Source organism: Poecilia reticulata, linkage group LG11 (assembly GCF_000633615.1).
Source record: "Poecilia reticulata strain Guanapo linkage group LG11, Guppy_female_1.0+MT, whole genome shotgun sequence".
In the NCBI taxonomy this organism is placed as follows: Eukaryota; Metazoa; Chordata; class Actinopteri; order Cyprinodontiformes; family Poeciliidae; genus Poecilia; species Poecilia reticulata.
This window is the reverse complement of record NC_024341.1, coordinates 19,525,807-19,549,842: the sequence shown is the minus strand read 5'-3', so window position 1 is coordinate 19,549,842 and position 24,036 is coordinate 19,525,807. Positions and strand designations below refer to the sequence as shown.

The window sequence follows — 24,036 nt, the reverse complement described above, 5'->3', positions numbered from 1 at the left end:
GCAGCTGGAATGTGTCCAGAAGGTTCTTCAAATCCTTACAGTCAGAGCTGATGTGCACTTGATTTGTCGCAGCACATCCTCCAACGTAATGTAGCCACTTCATGATTTGGCCCAGCTTCCACCAAAGTTGTCTTCTGACTCAGAGCAACGAGAGATTATGGAAGAAAAATTTGGACTTCAGAATTATTTACCAAAAAGTGACATACATTGGTATACATACAGAGCTTTCTTYTTYCCCRCTTCTTATTACTTTTTTATATCTAATTTCCTGTGTAAATGTGTTCCTACCAGTGTCTCTTCAAATATATTTAAACAACTTTAAAATAACAAAAAAAAACAATCATGGTAATTATTTATTAGTAAAATGGCAAATACTCACAGACATGAAGAAGGAACAAAATTTGAAAACTGCTTTGAAAGCTATTCCATGTCTGATTTGGGAGTCTAATGACAATGGTTGCCATATGTTATAATAACGGCAAGCTTCCTAACATTTTCATAATTGACTGCCAATTTAGAGGGCCAGCTGTTTTAATGCTTCAGAGTCGTGTAAAGGAAAAAAGCATGTCAAAGAACTGATGCAAACATCTGTCACTGAAGAGCCAAACTGTGATTCCCAGAGTTAAAATCTATTAGATTCATGGATTATTTTTTTATTGTTTTTGCAATCAGAGTTATCATACAATTCTTTAAGTTCAGAATTAACTTGTTCTTACTGCTTATGACTATTTAAAGTTGGGTAATTCTTGTCTTTAATGAATAATATATTTAAAAAAAAAACGTATATATTAACTTACGCTTTCTGTCCCTGTTTAGTCCAAACAAACAAAAAAAACCCTGTTAAATCAGGCTTGCGAACCATTTAAAACAACTTTTCCTACTTTTTAGCCATATTGTTGTCTTCTTTATGTCTGACATTATTGCTTGGTGTAATAAGCTTTTAATTTAGTAATTTGTCGTTCTTTCTGCGCTCTTGGAATTCAGTCACCATCAGTTCCCATCTTTGCAACATTTTGCCATTTTTATTTCTAGGGCAGAAACCGTCCATAAAGGCACCTCATCTGTTTTGCTAAAAAAATTGTGATGGTCATCAGGCCTATTTGTCATTTCACACCATGTGCTTATAGAGCCTCTTCAGTTACCATAGGCAAYGTCTGTCATGGGACGATTTTTACCTACCATGCATCAGTTCACCKCTGCCTTTGGGACACTTTGTGCTAGATTTAAAAACCCTTAATATCAAATCATTTCCTGCAGTATACAGTAAGAACATTTTCTTATGTGTCTCAGATAAATAACACCTCCAGGATATACTATATTATTATAATTATTTTGATTAGAATCACAGTTGGTGGTAATAAGGTGCAAAATGAATAAATGTTGGAGTGAAGGTAGAAATGTGTTGGTACAAAATGGGTGTCCAAATATGTGMAGGAGGGAATTGACCTGCTTGTTDGAGAATTTCCTGTGTATTCATGCTGATAATTGAGTGTTAATCTTCTATTTACGCCTCTCTCTGGATTGTCDGRGTGGCGTTTTTTTAAGTCCACAGGCTTGGTGAAAGTTATTTGAAGTTAGAAAGAGACATTTTCTGGAGAATGTCAGCAGGATGTCCTTATATTTCAATATGTTTGTAGGTAGCAGYCAATACTTCCAACGGTTTAAAGAACCCACACATTTAAGTAAACAGAAAGCAAAAAAGTTCTGTCTTCAGCTGAGCTAAGCAGACGGAACATGAACAGGATAAAAAAAGGATACATCATTTCCGTTGTTCTTTAATCAGCTGAGATGTGTGTGAAAATTGTTTTTCTATTTTTCTGTATTCCTTAATAAAGCTTCATTTGGGAATAAGTTTTAATTTATAATAAACAAATTACGGAGTTACCCGTCGTTGTAAAAATATTCTTTATTTTTCAGATTGTTTGAAATGTAAAGGTGTCTAAAAAGTAAAAGCTTTTACATCTGTTAGGACACCTGGGACAACATTCACTCTCTGAGGAAAGAAATTAATGGCCTCTCTACATAATCACCTTTATCCCCGTCTGTTTATTGCCTCTTTTAGGGCAATGAAGCAGCAACAGTTATTTGTCACTCTAATGATTCTGAATCCCATCAATTTCAGCTTTTTTTTTTCTCTTCTTCAAATCAAAGTAATAATTTAACAAGCTAACAAGCTTATTACTCAATCGAACACWGTTTATGTATGTAATGTTTCTTCTGGCCCATACTTTTCCAGCTTCACAATGTCTGACACCTATAGCCTTGTWTGTTGAATCAACTTATTGCTGAGTTACTTTACCAATAAAAAGAGAGATTCTTCTAAAAGCCATGTTTAGGAGCAGTTATCATATTTGTACTTCATTCTTAAAGACTTTTGCTTCTCTCTTTTGTTTCTTGTTCYGCAGGCCTGCTCCGATTGGAGGAGCTTGTTCGCCACTTCCTTATCTCCAGAGAGACGCTGTCGGTGCGAATGCTGGATGAAAGTCTGGATCCCACCCCTTTGCTGAAGGAGATCCGTGACGACAAAGTGGCTACCATCATCATCGATGCTAATGCCTCCATATCTTATCATATTCTCAGAAAGGTGGGGCTGTGCACTGCATGTCATGGACATCAGCAAAATATGTAAATATTTATTTTTAAAGTAATTTTGACGGCATCTGCGCAACATGATTTGAGTATATTGTGACAACTTACACATCATTAAAAATCTTTTTTCAAGCATGTACTAAAAAAGCACTCATTTCACTTTGAATGTCAAACATAATTAACAATCAMAATATCTAAAGCACATAAGTTGTGACTCATACCAAACTTGTGGCAACTCTATTAAAAATAACAAAGACGAGTTATTCTTCTAATGTTGTTAGAAAATTAGAAAACTTTTAGCTCACATTTAGACTTACTGGAAATAGAACTAATTAAAGTTGTATTAAAGTAAAATTGATTAAGGCCATTTTCTTTCAGTCGCTATGAAATCTTAAGTTGTGACTCTGTTTTAGTTTTACAATGGACCAAAGCAGCAGAGCTGGACTCACTCACATCTACAGACACAATATTTGAACTAGTTTGGTTGTTGATCTTGATCATTCTTCCAAATAAACAACCAGAGAAAATCCATATTTAAAGAAGCATTGGCAAGGTTACTTATGAAACACCATTATACCAGAATCCCACACACTAATCTTGACATTTGCACAGTTAGGAAATAATAATGCCCACCCTGTCACTGTTGGTAGCTTTATAAAGTGAAACACTGCACTCAAAAAACTGTCGGCTCCAATGTGCTCAAATGTTCTCAGACTTTATGACTCACTATAATCTATAATTTTTWAAATCTGATTACAAAGCAGAAGACAACAATGAAGAAATCAAAATCTGATTTGCGTCATTTGGTTTGCTGCTGTGATTACAAACTGCTCTTCTGAGACCATAAAAGGCCGRTAGCATTATGTGAAACATCTCCTCTTCTTGTTCAMTTTAAGTGTTTCTTATTGTTTACAGAGATGATTAAACTCTTAGGGTTTTTTTCCTGCAAAACCAGTTGATGGAGTCAACAATCGAAAAGTATCCAAGGCAGGAGAATTATTTCTTCTTTCTAATCAAATAAATACAAATATGGAAACCAAACCATTTAATGTGYAACATTTCCACAGATAATTTGCATGTAAATGTTCATAAATTTAAGTCAAATACATGAACAAATGTCTGTATCTTGTACCTTCGTAACTCATGGCCCTGAGAAATCTTTGCTCTCATGACTGGAGCGCTGAGGTGAAGGTGAGCAGAGGAACTGCAGAGAGGCAGGGAAACTTTGGAAATCAATTACCTCTTTTTTTTCCTTTATAAGTCAAATTAGAAGAATGTAAATGTTATTTTGTAATTCAAAATAAATACAAATTAATACAGCCTAATGCTGTCCTTTGCTTCAGTCAATGCTTTTCACCTCATGAATCATTTAAGGGGAAGCCTTTTTAATGAATACTTCATGAGGTCAGGACTTGGAGTTTTCTGTTAATTCAAATGACRAAAAATAAAACATGTTCTCCATCTTTTTGATTAACAGCTGTTTGTGTTTGGGTCTAAAGAGAGGATAACATTTATCTTAAAGCAAAAATAGGTGTTGATTGCTCCCATCTGCTGGTCCTGGTGGATTTGTCTAGAAATAAGTAGTGAAATCCACGTTGTGAAATCTCTGCTGAAATCATTCAATAACAGGCGCAAAACAGTAGCAAAATAAACAGAAGATGGGTCTGCATTATCAGTTGTGTCCTCAGTCTATTGCCAGATTTGGAACAGGTTAAATCAAAGTGTCTTCTTGGTTTTATTTTTACTAAACCAAAAATGTCACATTAAACCTGCTGGCTGCTGCCCATTTAAAAAAATAAACCTGGAAATGAGGTTTATTTTTTAAATGAGTTGGTAGAGACTTTAAATAATGGATAAATGAGACGTCCTGATGAAAAAGCTGTTGTGGTTTGAGCCGTGTTTTGTCCTTGTTTAGGATTGAGGTTCCTTCTTCACCTTTCATGTTTGTGCGTTGCAGGCTAATGAGCTGGGGATGATGTCAGCCTTCTACAAGTACATTCTCACCACCATGGTAAGAGCCTCTTGCCTTGTAAAGTTATTGATCCGAAATCGTTCAAGAGGAATTTCCAATTGGTTATTTATCTTCATCTAACATATCTACATCCTGCTACTCCTTRCACACTCCGGCCATCCATATATCAGTAGTATTTTTTTCCCTTATACCCGTTTCTTTTGCCTTGTAATTACCTTTTTGATTTCTTTTTGATTTTTCTGCTTGCCCAATACGTGGAAACCTTTATCTCAGTGTTCTTCTCTGTATCGCTTTTCTTTTCTTTTTAATCATTTTTTGTTGGAAAAACAATGGACAAAACTTGGAATTTGGAAATAGGAAAGATGCAGATAATCCCCGACCTGAATATACATCCATCAGTCGATTRGCTGTATCAGTTTATCCTTGCAGGGTTATCGTGATTAATGGTTGTACTGATTTGTTTTTGACCGTGGAATAGGAAAAAGTTTGATTGAGGTTGATGCAATGATTAGATCTAAGTTTCACTGTAAGTAAAACACACATTGATTCACTTTCAGCCACTTCCTTTTATGTCAGTATTGCCAATTTCTCTGTGAGGAAAGAATCGGTCGTCCTGAAAGTTGCTAAATGACATCATTACCTAACGTTCATATTTGATGAGCTGAATGCAATATTGATGTGTGCTGAAGGAATAACATTGTTGGACAGAAAGTGAGTAAAATAACATCTTGAAAATGAACTCAGTTCTTGTTTTTTAGTGCCACCGTTCAGATCCTCCTTTTTTAATCTGGCCTCAGGACAGAAAGAGACTTCAAAGACGCAGACTTGTACATGTGTTTATGTTTTATTGAATATATTGATTCACCATCTATCAACTCGTATACTCACCCCGTCAGCTATTTCATAATCAGCTTCAAATTTCCTTATGGTTCACATAGGAGGGCGCAATGTTAAAATTTTTAACCAAAACAGTTTTTGTTTTGTTTTATCTATTTTATACGYTGTGCATTATGAATATAGAAATCTGTGAACTCCTCCCTCCTGAACCACTGCCACCCTGATTGCCCCGAAGTCTTTAGACATTCTGTCATGATCYGCGTTTTTCTGTTTAGTTATTTTTGGATTTTCTGCGTTTAGCCCTGTTTTCCTGAGTCTCTGTGTTGTCCTGTCAGCCCTTCCCAGGTGTGTCTCGTTCCCTTGATTACCCTGTGTGTATTTAAGCCCACCTGTTGTCAGATACTCGTTGTTGTCATGCGTTCAGTCTCGTCTGAGTTAGTTTGTGAGTCGCCACAGTAGAACTGTTAAGTCCTGTGGCGGCGAAAGCTCACATGTGTCAGTCTTTACTATTCAGTTGCTACCGGTGCTGAGCCTCTGTGTTTCCGCTCTTCCGTGCTGCCTGAAATCTGGACTCTACTGAGCTACCTTTCATTAAACTCATMATTTCATCTATAACCTGGGTCCATGCGTCTCTCCTCACCACCAACCACCACCACACCTGACACATTCAATGTCTGTACTTCTGTTTTATCCTCTGTGAAGAACTTTTTCTTCCATCTGACCTGCTGGGTATGAAAAGTGCTCCATAAATATTTTTTTATTGATTTATCTAGTTTTATTTTCTATCATTTTCTTGTCGCTCCTACACTTCTTCTCWCTCTTTTTCTACGTGTCTTCTAACCTTGAAAAATTGTGCTCCGTTCTTGTATTTTTTATTTTTTTTTGCTTCTTCTGAATCACCGTACATTTTATTGGACTCCTTACTTTTACTATCATTTGCTCTGTACTTTTCCCCCTTGGCTTTAAACTTTCCTGTTAATTTATTTCAGCAAATTTCTTTTCTGTCTCAATATCCCTACAGCAATATTTTTTTCAGATACTACCGTTAGCAAAATATCTGGTGTTTTCCTGTGTAAGCAGCCTTTTCACACCTCCAGGATATTTTTTTATGTTACATCCTTAAGCGAAGCTTTCCTGTTTCCTCCCTTTCCCCCTGACCTCCCTCTCTCCATCTCTCCCTGCTCATCAGAGATGCATGCTGCTCCTTCCACTGTTTGTCATCATTATAATTCCCCTGTTTGGTGTCGTGCCCTTGTACAAAGAACCTGCGTGGATAATAACGTTTCTCGATCTCTGCCTTGACTCTAAACACTGCATGACATGAGACTTTAACGGGGCCGTTCACACAGCACTAACAAACCAAGGGCAAATTTGTCATCTCTCCCCCCCCCCCAATCTCAGCACTACCTCCTCTTTCTTGCATTTTCATTCACCTGCAGCAGTGTCAGTGACCTACCTTTAACTTTGCACTGAACATACTCTGCAGACTGTAAAAATGCTGGTGAAGAAAAGTGCGATTTCAATGTTAAACCTAATGTTCTTGGAGCATACGAAACACAAAAGGGAGTCAATCATTAGGCATGATGATTCTGCTCAGCTATAGTCTGTGGGAATCATTACTGTTGCTTAATCTGTCTTTTTTATTGCCAACTATATACTGGTTCATTTTAAACWGCTTAAAGTTAAAAGACTCATTACAGTTAATAATTTGGTTTGAGATTCATTTATTTTTATTTGTCTGTTTGCTGGTGCACGCAGTTTTAAAACTGCAGAGTCTTTCTGTGTGAATCTTCCCATGTACGCCCAGGTCCTCTAGTTACTTCTGACTGTCCAAAACATATGTGTTAGATTAAATCACCATTTAAATTGTCCTTAGTGTTGATGTGTGCATGCATGGGTGTGTGGTTTACCCTGTGGAGGACTAACAACCTGGGGTTTACTTAGTTTAAGGATTTAGACATAAAATTTACACCAGCTGTCGACAACAACCCCAGTACTCCACACATAAAAAGCAAATTACTCCCCTCATGAAGGTATGCATAAACTAAAAAAAAGAAGTATCTGTAAAAGCCACAGAAAGCAGAGAACCAACCCAGGTAAAAACTGAGTCATTCCTGCAACAATGTGTACCGTAAATCAATATTAGCTGGTTTAATAATAACTGATGGATCTTATTAACAAAACAATGAGACCTTCACAAAAATCTTCCTATTGCAAACCACTAATAGTGATGGTTCCAGGTTTTTTTTTTCTAAACTTAGGACTGCAATGGAGTCAATTTTCAGTGTCCTCATCGAGCCATAAGTTTGTATAATTTCTCACAGAGGAGAGGAAACAATAACCCAAGACAAACTAATAAACCAAAGATTGGATATTTAAAAGATTTAAGGCTGTAAGGTTAATTTGTTTTAAGACATTTGTCAAAAYCACATCCAAGTAATTCTTATGTACAGTGGATTTCTTGAAGTTGTCATTACCAAAAATAGTTTTCACACATAGTAATAGGTTTCTGTAAGTCTGTTCAATGTTCGACTCCCTGTAACTTTATGTTTATCCATAACTKTGTTTATAAACTTGTGTACTTTGCTTTCTTTGTATGTCTGGATGAGGTGGATTGTTGTCAATGGCAACACTGACTATCTAAAGAAAACAGTTATATGTTCAACACTCATTTTACCGATAGTCYTTTAAGATRACATCAAAGTGTTTCCCTTCTCATTCAAGTGCCACCTGTYGATTCTTTGCTTAGTGTTTATGGGTTGAGAGGTCAGCAGGCATTTGGGTGTTTGACTGAAAATAATTGTGAAATGATGTTTTAAGCAYGTATGAGATCCAAACCATGACCAGCTGTTGGTAAAGGGCTCTACCATGTGGGGAATCAGTTGGTACTAGTTATTATTGTTGCAATGCAGTTTCTGAAAATGCTTCCAATACTTGAAAATGTAATTGTAAAAGCAGAGACGATCTGAATCCACTAACATGGTTACAGATGAATTTCTCACACAGCAGCTAGTGACTCATCAGCGTAAGAAAAACGTACTACTTAAAAGCATTAATAACATAAATGCATAGAGGTGAGCTTAAAACATAGAAGTGTGCATGAAAAAGTAAAATAATCAGAAAGTTATTACCTTTATTAATTTACCCATCAAACTCCTAAGGACTTGTGAAGGTCATTACCTCTTGAGCATTGCTCTCTGCTTTTAAGAGCTCACGTGTTTAAACAGTTGAACTCATTAGTTAYCAGCATGGACTAGCCTAAAGACCAGCTTCTTTCTAAATGAACATCTAGCATGAAGCATGCTGCAGTCAATGCATCACTGGTGTCCTTCTGGAATGCTGTCGCAGTGCTTTCTCCCTCAGCAGCGTTGGCCTGGTCCCTGCAACCCGGCCAGCCAACTGCTCTTTGTCAGAGCTGGCAGGGCGACAGTCTGACAGCCGGCCTGGCTGCTGCTGAAATTGATTTGGCATCCGGCAAGAGCATCGGCAACAATGACAGCAACAGTTTCTCAGCCGCGAGAAACAATGGAAATACAACAGATAAGAAAAAGACAGAGATGTTTTAGTGAATAAATGTAAAAAAAAAAAAATATTGGTACTGATCAGTAAAGAAAGCTTCAAAATCTCTGCATCTCCATAATAAATTAATCCATGATTTGAAGTATTTTATATATTTTGTAGAGTGTTTTTTTTTCTAATTAGACATTTTAAGCTAAAACAATCCAGAGAGCAGACACAGCCAGTGGCAGTCTAGCTGTTGAACATTAGCTGCTGACCAGATGTTTGTACATTTAGCCAAATTTAGCCAAAAAATATTAGCTGTGAGTTTCATATGGGTGATTTGTACACACCCAAAAGTCAAATGCCTGAACAGCGGCAACAAAATCTTATATTCACATAAATGAGATATGAATCAAGCCATATTGTAAAATAATCATTTTCAAAAGTTAAAGTTGCACAGATCTCTCAGTATTCATCAGTATAGTATAGTTGCTTATCTAGAGTGAAACTGTTACTGAGGGTTTGATCTGATATCTTAAGCATTTGTATGCAGATTTATACTTGCTTTATAAAAAATACAAATGTAAAAGTATCATTAAAGTCTTCATATAAACAAACATTTGGGAAAAGTGGCCTACCCTTATAGAATCGCATTGAATTTTAGATCATCCATTTGTGTACGTCTAGTTGTATAATTCTTTTGAAAGAAGTATAAAAGCATGGCAGAATTATCAATAAATGTGCGAACTAACAGCAAGATGCAGCATCACCCGCTGATTTAAAGTGATCCGAATCAGCGGCGTACCATCTAATGGCAGGCGCACGTTGCTGTAGAATCAGCATATGCCACCAARCYAGAAGTGGCATATGCTGACATGCCATCTGCTGCTTTTAGATTTGGCACGATTTGAGACTTAGCAATGCCAAAGTAATTTAATTAGAGTAGTTTAGAAATGCCTATGTTGTAATTATGTTTCTAACTGTTAAGTTAGACGTAAGAGAATCGCTGTTGGTTGTTGTTTTCTGGGCAAGAAATGAAATGAATAAGTTCAAAGTGTTATTTTTTTTCCCCCTTATTTGGTCTAACTTAAAAAAAAAATGAAACAGCAGGGTTAGTTTATTTCAGTGTAATACAATTGTGTTGACAGCTGATGTCACCTGATGTTGTCATCAGGTGACAAATCAGCAGGAGAAGTGTTTGGTTCGCTCGCCCACATTCTTTGCTCCCTACAACTCTGGCTGAATATTTCAGTGTCAGCATGTGTTGCGTAACACGAACCCTTTGAGGGCAAAACAAACATTTTGATTCTGGTTTGTTTCAGCAGCAGAGCTCAGCGTGACGTCAACTTGCCTTCAAGGACTATTTGAATTTCTTTGAAATTTCCCAGCTTTTGATGTCCATCTCTCTTTTACTTTTACATTATGAGCCAACTCAGAGTTTTAAAGTAGAATCCAAAGTAGAGTAGCCTGAAGAAAATCCAATCCTGGTCTTTCATTGATTTCCATATTTTTATTTTCTCATGTCTTGATCTGAAAATTATTTTAAGTTTAATATCTAGAATGCTATCTAGAATGCTCAATGTGTCATGCTGTATAATTTTTTWAATAAATTGCTGACAAAAGTTTTTCTTTCTTCCTGTCTTTTTCATGCGGCCTTAAGGATTTCCCTCTGCTCCAGCTAGATGATGTGGTGGGTGACCAGTCCAACATCGTTGGTTTCTCCATGTTGAACACCTCCCATCCTTTCTACCTGGATTTCATCAGGAGCCTGAACTTGTCGTGGAAAGAAGGATGCAACATCAACCCATACCCAGGACCTGCGGTGAGAGAAATTCACAGAAAATGTCTCCACCCTCCAGCTGCATGCAGACCAAAGATGAACATGGTAGCACTTAATATGAAGCAATTTAAATTACAATTATATATTTGCAGTTATTCAACAGAGATAAATTCTAAAAATAAGTTTTTTTAATTTTTCTTGTTGCAGCAACCTGATTCTGATCTGAGCTCTCACAACAATTCATGTTTGTGCTCCATTTCCCTTTGTTCTGAAACATTAATAACCTTAAAGAAACAACAATATAAAGTAGAAAGTTATAAGGCTTTAAATTAAAATATGCCTCATCTATATAGAAACTCTTTCATCATTATAACTGTGCTCTGGATGTTTTATTATGTTTATGCACGTCAGTCGATTTGATCTTCTTGACACAGACATCTGACCTGGTTTATGTTGACTGTTAAAAAATMTGGAAATAATGAGACAAAGTACATACTGTATTATGACCATCTTATAAAAAAGTCAAAATAATTMAGAGGAAAGTTTGTCTCATATACTGATTTGTGTGGTATATTTGGGTCTTCTGTTTCATCGTCCAGTCTGTCTTCTCTTACAGATCTCACACACAATGCTTATGTTAAAATAAGCAACACACTGAAGTCTACTTGGATGCTAATTAGGAATGTTTATACCATGTCGACAAGCAGAAAGGGCATGTTCGAAAAGTTTGAGACTGATATATGAGGAGTAAACTCACTGCAAAGTGGCACCTGTGATCTTGTAGAAACAGCTGTGGTTCCAGACAAAAACCGGTTAGAGCTGCCAATTATTTTTTCTCACGTTCTCTTTTTCCCTTATCTATCTGTCTCTCATTTCAAACCATTCTTAGCTGATGTCATTAAGCTCTGAATCTATTACCTTGCCAAAAMCCCCTATCTGCAAGCATCTGTCTTTTTTATCAAGCTTTCACAGATTGTACWGCTCTGCCTCTCTGCAATTTATCTGATTCTCTAAGAGTGTCAGTCTGAAAGACAACTGACCAAACAGACTCTGATAGAATCATTCAGTCCCATGAGTTGAATGCAACTGATAGCAGGTGTGCTTAACTTTTCCTTATTTTCTGCACAAATTCAGCCAAAGCTCCACAGCCGTGACATTGCAACTAATCATTTGGCYCTATAGATCAAACTTTTAAACTTAAGTAGTTATTTGTGCTCTAAAATGTCTGAGTAAACAGCTTTACATCTATAGTCAATTAATATGTATGTTATTGCTATACCCAAATACAAGAAAAGAAAGACAACAAAGTTGCATCCATTTTTGTCCAATCTCATTACATCCTTCTTACCTTCTTTTCTGCCTCACTCGCCTGCTTCCCTTTTGTGTTTGAAGTTTTTCTCGTCTCTGTGCTAGAGCGTCTTTGCTATTTCGTCTGTGATTTTTGTAGCTGCCAATACATAGATTTTCTTTGTTTTGTTTTGAAGCCCACCTCGAACAACGTCTGAGCTATTTTGTGAATGCTCTYCTCTTTGTTGCCACTTCTTTATGTTCTATGGTAAAACGCTTGTTGACTTCAGCATTGCTTTCTGACTGACAGTCTGAATTTTTTTTCACACACTTCAAGCTTCTAGTGCCTGCCCATCTTTGCTGTTTGCTGTAAAAGAAGAGAAACTAAATATTGATCAAGTCGATATTTTTCTTCCTCAACAATATCCCGACTAGTTGCTTGCATCACCCAGAAGTAATTTTCGATCTGTTCAGACTGCCTCAGAACCTCAAASGTTTTGGGAGCCGCATCTATGAACTTTGATCCTTCAGCTTTATATTTGTTATTAATTATATATTCATTCCACTTCATTATATATCGCCTAATTTATGGGCTGGTTTTTCTGTCTCTCCATCTTATCTGACCCCCAAAAGGGTTCAACATACTTTTCCTTTTTCCTGCCTGCACACATCTGTATTTTTCCAATGGTGTTCCAATACAAAATACAGCATTCCATTAAGAAAAATGCATCTCTTGCTACAGCCTCAGTGGAGGGAGKTTGATGAGCTACTTTGTCGTCTGCATGACAAAAATGCACACAGACRGTGTGGTGACTTTGCCCTGTAAGTGTGCACAATCAGTACAGCCACAAAACATGTGGGCTTCCTGCGCAGACCCCACTGAACCAGGATAGATGACGGATTGTACATTACGCAGGTTATCCGGTTGAGTGGATGATTAAGCAGAATGTAATCAGGCATGAATGCACCATAAAGTGACTTTAAAGTAATTGCTTTCTGCATCATGATATGTTTTTTTTTTTTTTTGTTCACCCAATGAAGAATTTTCAGTGTCAAGTTTTTCTTCATGCAAGTGACGTKGCATCATTTACCATCTTTTGGGAGAAAAAAAAAATAGTGTCATAATGTGATGGTACCACTGGACTTCTATTGAGTATGGTTGGGATTATTTTCACACTTCAAAGTCTTTCTCTCCATTACTACTTTCATGAAAGCATAGGAAAAGCTACATTTACTTGCATTTTTTTGGAGCACTGGTGACTTACTTAATGCACACAGTGCAGTAAAGTAGCTTATTGGAAACTGGTTTGTTTATTTATCTCCAAATATAGTGAAAAGATTTATAGCTAAATAAGACGGCAAGGAATTTTGCAATATATATTTTTCTCATTGCTTTTATCATCATCACAATAAATACCACRGAGTATTGGGCGAAAGTCTCTGGTCCATTTCCCCCCTTCTTATTTTGAAGACTTTAAAACCTTAACTGGAAGTTATTGGTTGTGCAGTTAAATAAAATGTTGATGTTAAGCAATTTTATTGTCTTTTGAAGGATTCTATGAAACTACTGTGTGTATGTATATTGTGTGCTGCAAAAACTTTACAACATTCTGCATGAACGTCTTACTCATAACTTGTATGTATTCGTATTTATTTGTCTCATCAAAGCTCTGCTGACGGCATAACTGGGATATTGTACATTCTTTTYGTCTTCAAATGTATTCATACACAGTCAACAGAGATGCAACAATCATTTATTTTAATTTATATMAGCCAATGTGCTTTTCAYACACTTTTCAAAAAAATTAACAAACCCTTAGATTTAAATTTAACTGTTTGTACAAGTCATTATGGTTTTGTAACCTTAAGCARGGATGTCTTGGAAAACTTTCTGCAGAATTCAGTTATTAAAATGATAGGTGTGTTGTGACTGCAACCTCATAGCACCTTCTTGAGCAAAATAGATGGAAGGGAAAATGCTTACTTATTCATTTATTTCATGCCTAGCTGTCATCCGCCCTGATGTTTGATGCTGTTCACGTGGTGGTGAGCGCGGTGCGGGAGCTGAACCGCAGTCAGGAGATTGGCGTGAAGCCACTGAGCTGCACCTCCCCCCTCATCTGGCAACATGGGACCAGCCTCATGAACTACCTACGCATGGTAAACACATACACACACATTTACTTCACATASCCATAGTTCATATGCATGAACCGAGGAAACGGAGAACTTCAGCAACCATGTGCATCTGTCAGAAAAACAAACTAAAATAAAAATATTGTAAACAAAAACTGTAAAATAAATCTGGAAATGTAAAAAAAGCTGAACGCAGAACAATAAGAATCATTTCTAGGGTTTTTTTWATTTTTATTTCAATGATTTTATGATTCACATGCCTTGAATTTTTCACATTTTGTCCAATTAGAGCCGGTTGGTTGGTTGAACAGTTTCCATTGGCCTCATATTTCAATGAGATAATATATCAGCAGTGATGTAGCATTGCTTTCTAATGTAATGTGGAAATTTCACATAGTTGCTGGAATGCAAAAAAACTTAATTTCTTTTGCCATAATGTCTTGAAATATATTTTAGCATGGTAGATTATTATTGTTTAGAGCTAATAAAAACAGACTGAASTAGCAAAGTGCTGACTTTGTAGAGACGCTTCATTCTTTTGGGACGTGGTTTTGCACATTGAAATTACATGTTGAGAATCCCGCTGTGCAAACCAGACTATGGTGTTAGTTGTAGTTATTATCGAGAAACACCTTGAAACTGTATTTAAATCAGTCTACATGATTCACAAGATATTTTATCCTACTCATAAATTTACATTAGACTTTGATTAGCTACCCATTAGCTGTCATTTTCCCTTCGCTTGGAGGCGTAATCTTAAAGATGTCTGATAGATGCAACAACATTATCTGATTATTTTACATTTGCTTGTATTAGTTTAATGSCGCTTTGTGAATTTTCTGTGTGCTTTGATGTCTGYTACTCATTTTTTGCATTTTCCGCTGTCTTTTGTAGTCGTCTTCTTTTCTAACAGGAACTATTAAGTTGCATTTCAGTTTGACTTTTTCTTCAGGAGGCTCATAAATTATGCCTATAAATCTTAGTATTGTAAAATAGTTTGCATTGTTTTCAACTTGACTAAGAGCAAAATAAAGGTTTAGATTCAATATATATAAAGAACTTTTTAKATTGTCCTACTGTTAAATCTGTGTCTTTGCTTCTTAATATTCATTTGATTTACTCTCATTTTCCTGTTTCCTTGTTTGTATCTGTCTGCCAGTTCTTCTTTTTTCCATCCACTGATGATGCTTCTCCCTCCATATTGTTTTTGTAGCTCACAGTGCATCACTTCATCATCTCTGCCCTGTGTTTGGCAGCAACCGGGGACCTCTCTCCCTCTCTCTGTCTTTCTCGCTCCACTTTTTTTGGGATGTAATTCATCTTGAGTCATGCACACACACACACCCATTCATATTGAATGTGTACTCCATAACACATAACTCACATAAACTCAGGAACAAAATGCATGCCCGGCTGCACGTGTATCACACAAGTCTCACACTTATTTGCACATTACTGCAAGCACGTATTCCAGCAGCTCTGTCACTGATCTGATGTACTGTCAGTTTTCTCAGTTTCCGATCCCAATATGCATTTGTTTTGGAGTTTGTGATTACGTTTCTGTGTTTTTTTTTTTCATTCAATAACATACAAATCAACATGTTTTGTGTCAGATGAAACTGATACAAATTCAAATCAATTGATCCGGTTTCATGAATTATTTGTTGCTTTTGCACATTTCAGTTCTTATTATGGCGTTAGATCCTGACAACGGCTGAAATAGTGTGGTACTGGAACAACTGGTTCAGTTCAATTCACAGTCTAATTCAATCTGTTTATTTGGACATAMATATTTGAAAGGTCCATTAAAAATTAATATCAAAAACATACTAAGAGACAAGGACAAAGGCTACTCTGATTTTTTTCTTTATCATTCATAGTAAACTCACAGATGGTGTGAAATAAAGTGTGTTGCAACTTTCACCATTTCAGACCTAACTATTTTTTTTTTAAGTTAATAAATACATACATGAAAAAACTCTCAACATGAAGTATTTAAAGAGATGGTAACATTTTTGCGAACTGGGGCTTTTTGGGTTGAGGTAAAATTGCTTGAGCTTTTATTCCAGGATCTTTTWTGTATAGAATGTATTTGTTGTTTTGGTTTATCACAGCCTACTCATAGGTCACATTTGGAAAAAAAAAAGACAGCTATTGATCTGTTTTAAACGGATTCAAACATTTGCAAACCCGCTATAACCAGCAATGTACAGCATTCACTTTTTTCTTTGATTAATATCAACCTTTATATCAACTGATTTTATAAGCAGAAACTCACTAATTAGGCTGTTGAACAGTCATTTATCTTTGTTTTTGTGTGCTCTATCATTTTATCAGGTGGAATATGACGGCCTGACAGGCCACATTGAGTTCAACAGTAAAGGACAGAGGACCAACTACACCCTGAAGATCTTGGAGAAACACCCTGCAGACCATAAAGAGGTAAGAGAACAAAAACAAGGTGGAGAGCTTAGCCTTTAAACTGATATTTACTCAGTTTAAAGGAGTAATAATAATACATCTCCCTACTGAAACTAACTTTGAAATGTAAACATTTCTAAGATCATCAGTCATACAAGAATCCCAGAATAGATGTCCAAAGACMTAAAGCAGGGGTGCCCAAAGTMGGTCCTCGAGGGCCGGCATCCTGCATGTTTTAGTTCTCTCACTGGTTTTACACACCTGGATCAAATGATGGCTTAGGAATATAGACTTGCTAAGGAGGTTGTTACAACCACCAGGGAGAGAACTAAAACATGCAGGATGCCGGCCCTCGAGGACCGACTTTGGGCACCCCTGACCTAAAGGGATCATTAAGCAGCTCTTTCATGCATTAATTCATTCATCTACAGGTTTCTGTCCAGACCTAATAAAGACTGTTTGTTCTTTTTACTGATTTTGTTTTGACCTTTCAACATTCTTCTGGAAATCTAATAYTAAAACAATCTGAAAGTGAAGTGGCTGATTGCTGTGAGTTTCTGTTAAATGTCTTTTTGAAATAATGAGCTTCTTTTTCTTTTTTGCTATCTTAATTTTTACATTGTATTGAGCTGACCTGATTAACCCTGAGTGGAAATTATACTCAACATCTTTAGACTAATCACATGCAATCAACTATGATCAAATCTACTTGACCACTGAAAAGTAAATCAAGTAATAAAATGAAGGCTTTTGAGTTGGGGTCAACTTCTTATTGTCCTTCAAAAGGCAACTCAAAAACATCGATTCCTCATTCTACCTAACAAATTGTGCAAAACAGAAGCTTCCAGCCCAAATTAATGAGAGTTTACCTAAGGCAAGTCTGATTTATTAAAAAGGTTGTCAGATTATATTGTTCTAATAAATCATACTTATTATAGCATAGTGTAATTTTATGTTCCTAATGGACTTTTATATATAGAATAGTTGTGATTTAATGAAGCAGCATTCCTTTTACTGTGTTTTGCATACACACCATATTCTTCATGTTTTTTTTATCATTTTACTTATATGATCTTGCAATTGTATTTAGTTTTTATTAACTTGTCACTTTTAAGTGTTCTGACATTCTTCTTATTAGATTTTAGTATGACGGGGTCTGTTTTTAATCTCGTAAAGAAGCTGTGCCTAAGTGCCATCCTGCAACTTTTAGGTGCATCCCTACTTCAACAATCCTGAATCTAATGAATGGCTGGCTGCCATCCSTCTGCAGAGCTAAATGACATGCTGGACAGGGAATTCATCCATTTGATTTTGGTGCATTAGAGCTGATGTACTTCAAAAAGTTTCGGAATAGTAGCTCTCAAGGACCAAGGTTTGGAAACCAATGTTGTAAAGCATGTGCTTACAACATGAAAGCTGGACCGCTYTGACGGTGCTACTATACACCGCCAGCCTGTAACGTGAAGAACCGCTTGTAGCTACGGATCTTCTAAAAGATTTTTAGAAATTTTCCAAAGCAMATTTTATATTCTTACAGTAATTGTCTATTTCAATCATTTAATCTGTCRCTTTTGTCCTCACGCGACTAGAACTTGCAAAGCAGATTAACAGTAAAAATTCAATAACTCAAGGATTGAAGAGATGAACAGGAGTCTGTAAGGGATATTGGATCGTTGAAATAAAGTGAGGTTTCCTATTCAAAAACAGTTAGCATTTCTGCATTTCCATTTTTGTGGATTTTTTTTTTTAAAGTTAAGGTTGTGCTTAATTCCTCTTTCTTCCCCACAGATTGGCACTTGGTATTCCAACAACACATTGGCAATGAACTCAACTTCCTTGGACCTCAATGCCTCAGAAACACTAGCTAACAAGTCCTTAATTGTCACCACCATACTGGTAATGTGTTATTAAAYATACATAATGTGCTTGTGTTGGGCTGTTTCAGCCAACAGCCCAATGTTTTTGTTSTTGATCTGATAGGAAAACCCATATGTAATGCGCAAGTCCAATTATCAGAACTTTCAAGGAAATGATCAGTACGAAGGTTTCTGTGTGGACATGCTGAGGGAGCTGGCAGACATCCTGAAGTTCTCCTTCAAGATCAAGCTGGTGGATGATGGGCTATATGGAGCACCTGAGCCTAACGGCAGCTGGACCGGCATGGTGGGGGAGTTGATCAACAGGGTGAGTATGAAATGGTAGAGAATAAATAGGCTGACTAAAAATAACACTTTTGATTTTGCAAGGAATTTCCTTCATTTGGGGCCTTCAGCCTCTTTGAAAGTGGTGCATATTTTTATTTTTGACTAACAAATTGTTCACAAAACAGAATTTAACATGATAGAACTCTAAGCTCTGAGCTGAAAAGCATTTCTGGAAGGGAAAATAAGCAACCGGTGGAAAAAAACTCTATAATTTTTAAATGAAAATCCAATAAATTCACAACAAAATCGATCTCTTAGTTCCTACAACTATGAGTCCTTTGCAAGTTGCCTCCAGCTCTTCCAGTTCAGTCTCGGTCATTTGACCTGCCAATGTCATCCGTGGTGCTGCTACACTCACAGGCTGATTCTTTTTGGATTCATGCCGCTGCTCACTCTGTCCTCAGCCACCTTCTCTTTAATGCAGACTCTGTCATTCTTTTGGATGGATCCCCTATCGGCTCTTCATTCTCTTTGGCACTCCCATCCTCTCTGTGTTTGCTACATTCTCYTAGACAGCTGCTTTTTTCACTTCCTTTATTAAATCCTCCTATGCTTCACTCCTCTTCTTCCAGTACAAACTGTCACCTGGGATTYCAGTTGGCGGATACTTTAGGGTCACCTCGAATGATAATGAATGAAAATAACGCCGAGATAATATACACTCTCCAAAAGCAAGTGCAAAGTGTAGCCATGGTTTTAAGGTGGTTAMAAGTGCCTCAGTATATTGCGAGAAAAGCCCCATATCTGCAACATGTTGGGTTTGAAGTTGGCAAAAGATGAAGTGAAAATTCTCCACTGCTTTACAGCACCGTCAAGTTCAAGTGTGACCAAACCGAAAACATTTCACATTCAAAAGCAACAAATTGAATCAGGCGAAGCCACCGCGTACAAAAAAACACGAGCATCCCCAATTGATTTCTCTAACATTGCCTCTGCATTAGTTGTTATGGCAACAGGCAGGGGTGAGGGTGCAAGACGTGGGCTTTGAGTTACTGACAGTGATGGCACTCTTAACTGCAACACAAGCGTCAGCCAATTATACAAGCGGTGGAGTGTTGGAAAGCCTCTCAGCTCTGATCAGCAGTCACAGGGAAGCTCAGGACGTATTAAGTGGCTCAGCTGAAGCTCAATTTCCCAAGTTAGTTGTTTTCTCAGTGAAAGTGGTTCACTTTAAGTCAAGTCTAATTAACACTGATTAGAGAATTGTCTGCAAAGAAAACTGCAAGAGGAGRTAAAGATGATGAGGGGAAGAGACAGCGAGARCGTTTTGTATTTCTGTGTGTTTAGAAAAACCCTGTTAAGTTGTTAGAATTTTATTTTAGTTATGGAAAATTAGGACTTACTTAGTTGAAGTGCAAAAATTTTAATTGCTTTCTGRGCAAAATAAGGTTTTGCAAAACAAATATATGAAAAGCTCTGGAATTTTTTTGATTTCTGATTTTCTTTCACTTGCAATTACTAGTTGTAGCCTGTTAAAATTTTATTTTAAGAATTAACAGGATGTAAACATTTTCTTTTCAATCCTTCCTGATGTGAATGGTCACTTATTTAGATGTGAGTCACTCCACTTTGAGAGCACAGTCAGCAGAAAATTAGTGCTAATTGTTTGAAACAAAGTTACACAGTTTTAGTGTCTCATGTTATCTATTAGCACAGTTAAAGTTGTCTGAGAATTTACYGTTTCCTAATTGAGATTTAACTGCTAACATTTCCAAATACTTCACCACAGACAGAAGCKCAAAGCTCAAATGAATAAAACAGAACAACTGTGCTGAAAAATGCCAAATTGACAAAATGTCCTTAAGGTGGGCACAAACTGATGTCTTCTAGCAGAACCCTAAAAAGTTGAACACAAAATAACGAAATGTGCAAAAGTTCAAAAAGGCAAAGGAACAAATAAACCAGAACCTATTAGTCCACTCATCTGTTAGCAGCCGAAATGAACAGCCAACATTCCTGCAGTTTTCTTTTTATACGATATATTTATACAAATATATATATTAAAAAGTCTGTTTCTCCTATGACTTAATAGTAAACCCTCTCACTGATATTTAAAATGTAACTAACCCTAAAATCAACTATTTTTGTGCTGATAAACTGAACACARAGKGGAATAGTTCTCCTCTGCTCTGACCATGGGCRACGGCGTTCAGCAGAACAGGAAGTGAGATGGGTCACGCTACCACTCACTGCCTGCTCAGGACAGAGCAGGTCCCACAYTCTCAAATTAAACCTCCTCTACAAAATACTTAATGCTGGAATATCTCAGTGACCCTCTGAGTTTTCTAAACGGGCCAAGAAAGCATCTGGGGTTGAATCTCACTGTTACACTGCAGTAGATGGTAAAATTCATTCCCTTGTTCTATGCTGCTKGCTTCACCCAATTGCTAACGTTTACCCGTGCCATATGTAATGAGCCAGTTCGATGCTAAGGATCTTGTTGGAAATTGACTGCGCTGTAACAACTGTCCTCAACTGTGAAGAGACAAGTGCTGAACTAGACGACTGTTAATGTTATTTYAGATATTGTAAAAGTGGCCAATATKGAATGATTGGCTTTTTTCACTTCCTCTGCTGCCATTGCTAAAACTACCAGCAAACTACCATTTTAAGACGGCACAGAAAATTCAAATCATTATTCACAACTTGTCCTTGTGTTCGCTGATTGGCCCAGTAGAAAATCTACCAGAGACAATCCAAGTCATGGGGAGGAAGCCCAAACTTTGCTATAAGCGAGAATCTTTTTCAAGCAGAATTGCACAGGAAGGCAGTGGCCAGACTGTCGCCTCAGAGCTGCCAGAGGAATTAGTCATAGTCTCTAAGTCCCTGTGATGGAGTTACCCAGCTTGGTGGTTCAAGCATGTGATGTAGCGATAACACAAAAACACACCAGAACCTTCACAGTGTTGTTTTATTCACAGAATTCGTCACACTGAAGTATGCTGAGAGAGTAAAGATCATTGAACCTAAGCTAAGTGTATCAGTAACAATTATTACAAAACTGAAAAGTCATTGTGCAGATCCGATATGTTTTACCYGATCCATATGTTTGCATGTCTGAAGACCGCTCTATACCAACCYTCTTCTTCTCCAAACCTCCTCTGGCTTTTGATTTTGCAATAAACTCATGTGATTGGTGATTTATGATCAGCCACAACCAGTTTAAAGAAGGGCTTGTTATGTGTTTATGATAGAGCTCTGAGACAGAAAAAGAAGGCTGCCCAGCCTGGTAGAGCTCTGTGAAAGGGGTGTGATGAGGAAGCCATAATACATCCCCAAACCTTGTAACCCAGCCTAAAACAYTGTGGCACTTTTAACTCTAACCCTACAAAGATGCTWTAACCTTTGTTTAATTAGTGGGGTCTAATAAAAAGCCTCAAAAATAGTCTCTGGGTTAGCGGCCCCAAAAATTGTTCTCTTGTGTTTGGAAGCAGGGCCACACACAAACACATAATGGTGATGGTAATGGTGATTGTGGCTGATGGGTGTGTGTGTGTGTTTGTGTGTGGGTGTGGGTGCGTGTGTGTGTGTGTGTGTGTGTCAGAAAGAGAAACTGGGGAACACAGGCGAGCCATTAAGAGGCTAATCAACTGCCTTTTTTCCTTACTAATTATACAGAGCTGTTTCAATTACACTGTGGGATCCCTCAGTTTGAACCCACACTCACACACACGCAGACACACACACAAGCAGGTATCCCTTTATTTGAAATTTGTGGCTGCAAAACTATGCATTTGAAAGATTACTCTCTCCCTTTCCTTCTCTCTCTCTCTGGCTCTCACTGCTCAAACATGACAACTGTCCAACCTAAACACTCCTATAAACTTTGTTGTTGGTAAGACTGAGGAGTCTGATGAAAGTGGGAGAAATTCATTTAAGAAGTGGGTGCTTGTTAATCAATTAGGTGTTAATTAAAGAGCAGAGAGGTGTCTGGGGTCCAGATAAACACTCCACTATGGCTCCACTCTGGGTCTCAGTTGACTTGAACCTTAATGAGATTATCTTTCACTTTTAATTTCACCTTTCTGTCTTCATCCATCAAGGTTAAATCCAAACTGGGGTGTATTGCGGCGGTTTTGGTGTGGAAAAACAGAACTGAAAGGGGCATTTTAATAGAGGGTTTCTCAGGAACCCACTTTAAACTGTGCTTATGTCACCAGAAGAAAGCTTCATGAGCTGGCTGTGTTATGGATGGATTTCAGCTCCCTCTCAGTGTCCAGTCAATATTACCAATTGATAAAACTGGAATACAGTAAATTGAATTTCTTTGTGTCCTCCAGTAGGAAAGAAAGTGAAATTTAAAGGAATGTGATGTGGAAAAAGTGCATTATCCAACTGAATGCTGACTTTTAAGATCTATTAGGCTTTTTTCCCTCCAGAAGGCACCTTATGAAATATTCAGCTATCATGGWTTAAATATTACGATATTGAAGATCCTCCTTCTTTTCCCCTGATGCAGCTCTTTCCCTCTGTCTGCTTTATGTATTTAATAGACTTGTTGATGAGTTTTGTTAGTTGGTTTCACAGTGCTTTCCAAAAGCATTCATCCTCCTTCAGACATTTTTCATTTTATTATGTTACAACCTCATTGGGATTTTCTGTCACAGACCTACTCAAAGTTGTGCATAATTATGAATTGAAAGAAAAATCAGACGTATTTTTTTAAACCACAGTTGCATTCTGAGTTACTAGAGAAGCAAGAGGAAAGCCATCAAAAGCGGATAATTGTATATATGCAGCTCAGTATTTCAGGGATTTGGTTTATTCCTTGTTTGCTTTGTAGAAGCCATGTTATTATTATTATTATTATTATTACTTATAGTTTCTCTCTGCTAGTCTCCCATTGCTTGTTTCACCACCTGTTCTCTGTGGGCATTTATTTTTTTCAGTGAGGACAGAAAAACTGGTTTTAACACGAGCAAAACAGGTCAATCCCGAAGAAAATACATCTAGAGGTTACAACATAACCAAAACAAAAAGTTTGGAKTACAGTGGCATGGTTTGGATCGTGAGTGTCGAAACTGAATCATCAACTTCCATCCTATCAGGTGAATTCACATTAGAATGGGCTTTCCAGTATAAAGCATAGGCTTTGATCCAAGACATGCTATTGTAGATCAGGTACATGTTGTAATGGACTTACAGAAGAGAGAATCTGTAACGAGATTTGGGAATTTATGTTCACAGATTCTCCTCTGTCCAGTGTTGCTAATCTTGAGCTTTTTTTTGCAAAGGAGAGGAAGATATTTCAGAGGTGCAAAAATAAAAAAGACATACCCCAACTGGATTGCAACTGTTATCCATGCAAA

At 37.1% G+C, this 24,036-nt stretch overlaps 1 protein-coding gene across 4 annotated transcripts in view; it reads left to right on the top strand.

The window, feature by feature from the left end:
- Nucleotides 1–24,036, top strand: part of LOC103472527 (glutamate receptor ionotropic, kainate 5-like) — a 219,298-nt gene that overhangs the window by 142,661 nt on the left and 52,601 nt on the right. For all 4 annotated transcript variants that reach the window (XR_001777105.1, XM_008422226.1, XM_017307584.1 and 1 more), the window contains exons 7-13: nucleotides 2,406–2,584; nucleotides 4,547–4,600; nucleotides 10,560–10,721; nucleotides 13,974–14,126; nucleotides 16,440–16,544; nucleotides 18,312–18,419; nucleotides 18,504–18,707. Coding sequence is in view for 3 of the 4 variants with exons in the window: in XM_008422226.1 (XP_008420448.1) it covers nucleotides 2,406–2,584; nucleotides 4,547–4,600; nucleotides 10,560–10,721; nucleotides 13,974–14,126; nucleotides 16,440–16,544; nucleotides 18,312–18,419; nucleotides 18,504–18,707 (965 nt within the window). In the remaining variant the exon portion in view is untranslated. The remainder of the gene's footprint in view (nucleotides 1–2,405; nucleotides 2,585–4,546; nucleotides 4,601–10,559; nucleotides 10,722–13,973; nucleotides 14,127–16,439; nucleotides 16,545–18,311; nucleotides 18,420–18,503; nucleotides 18,708–24,036) is intronic.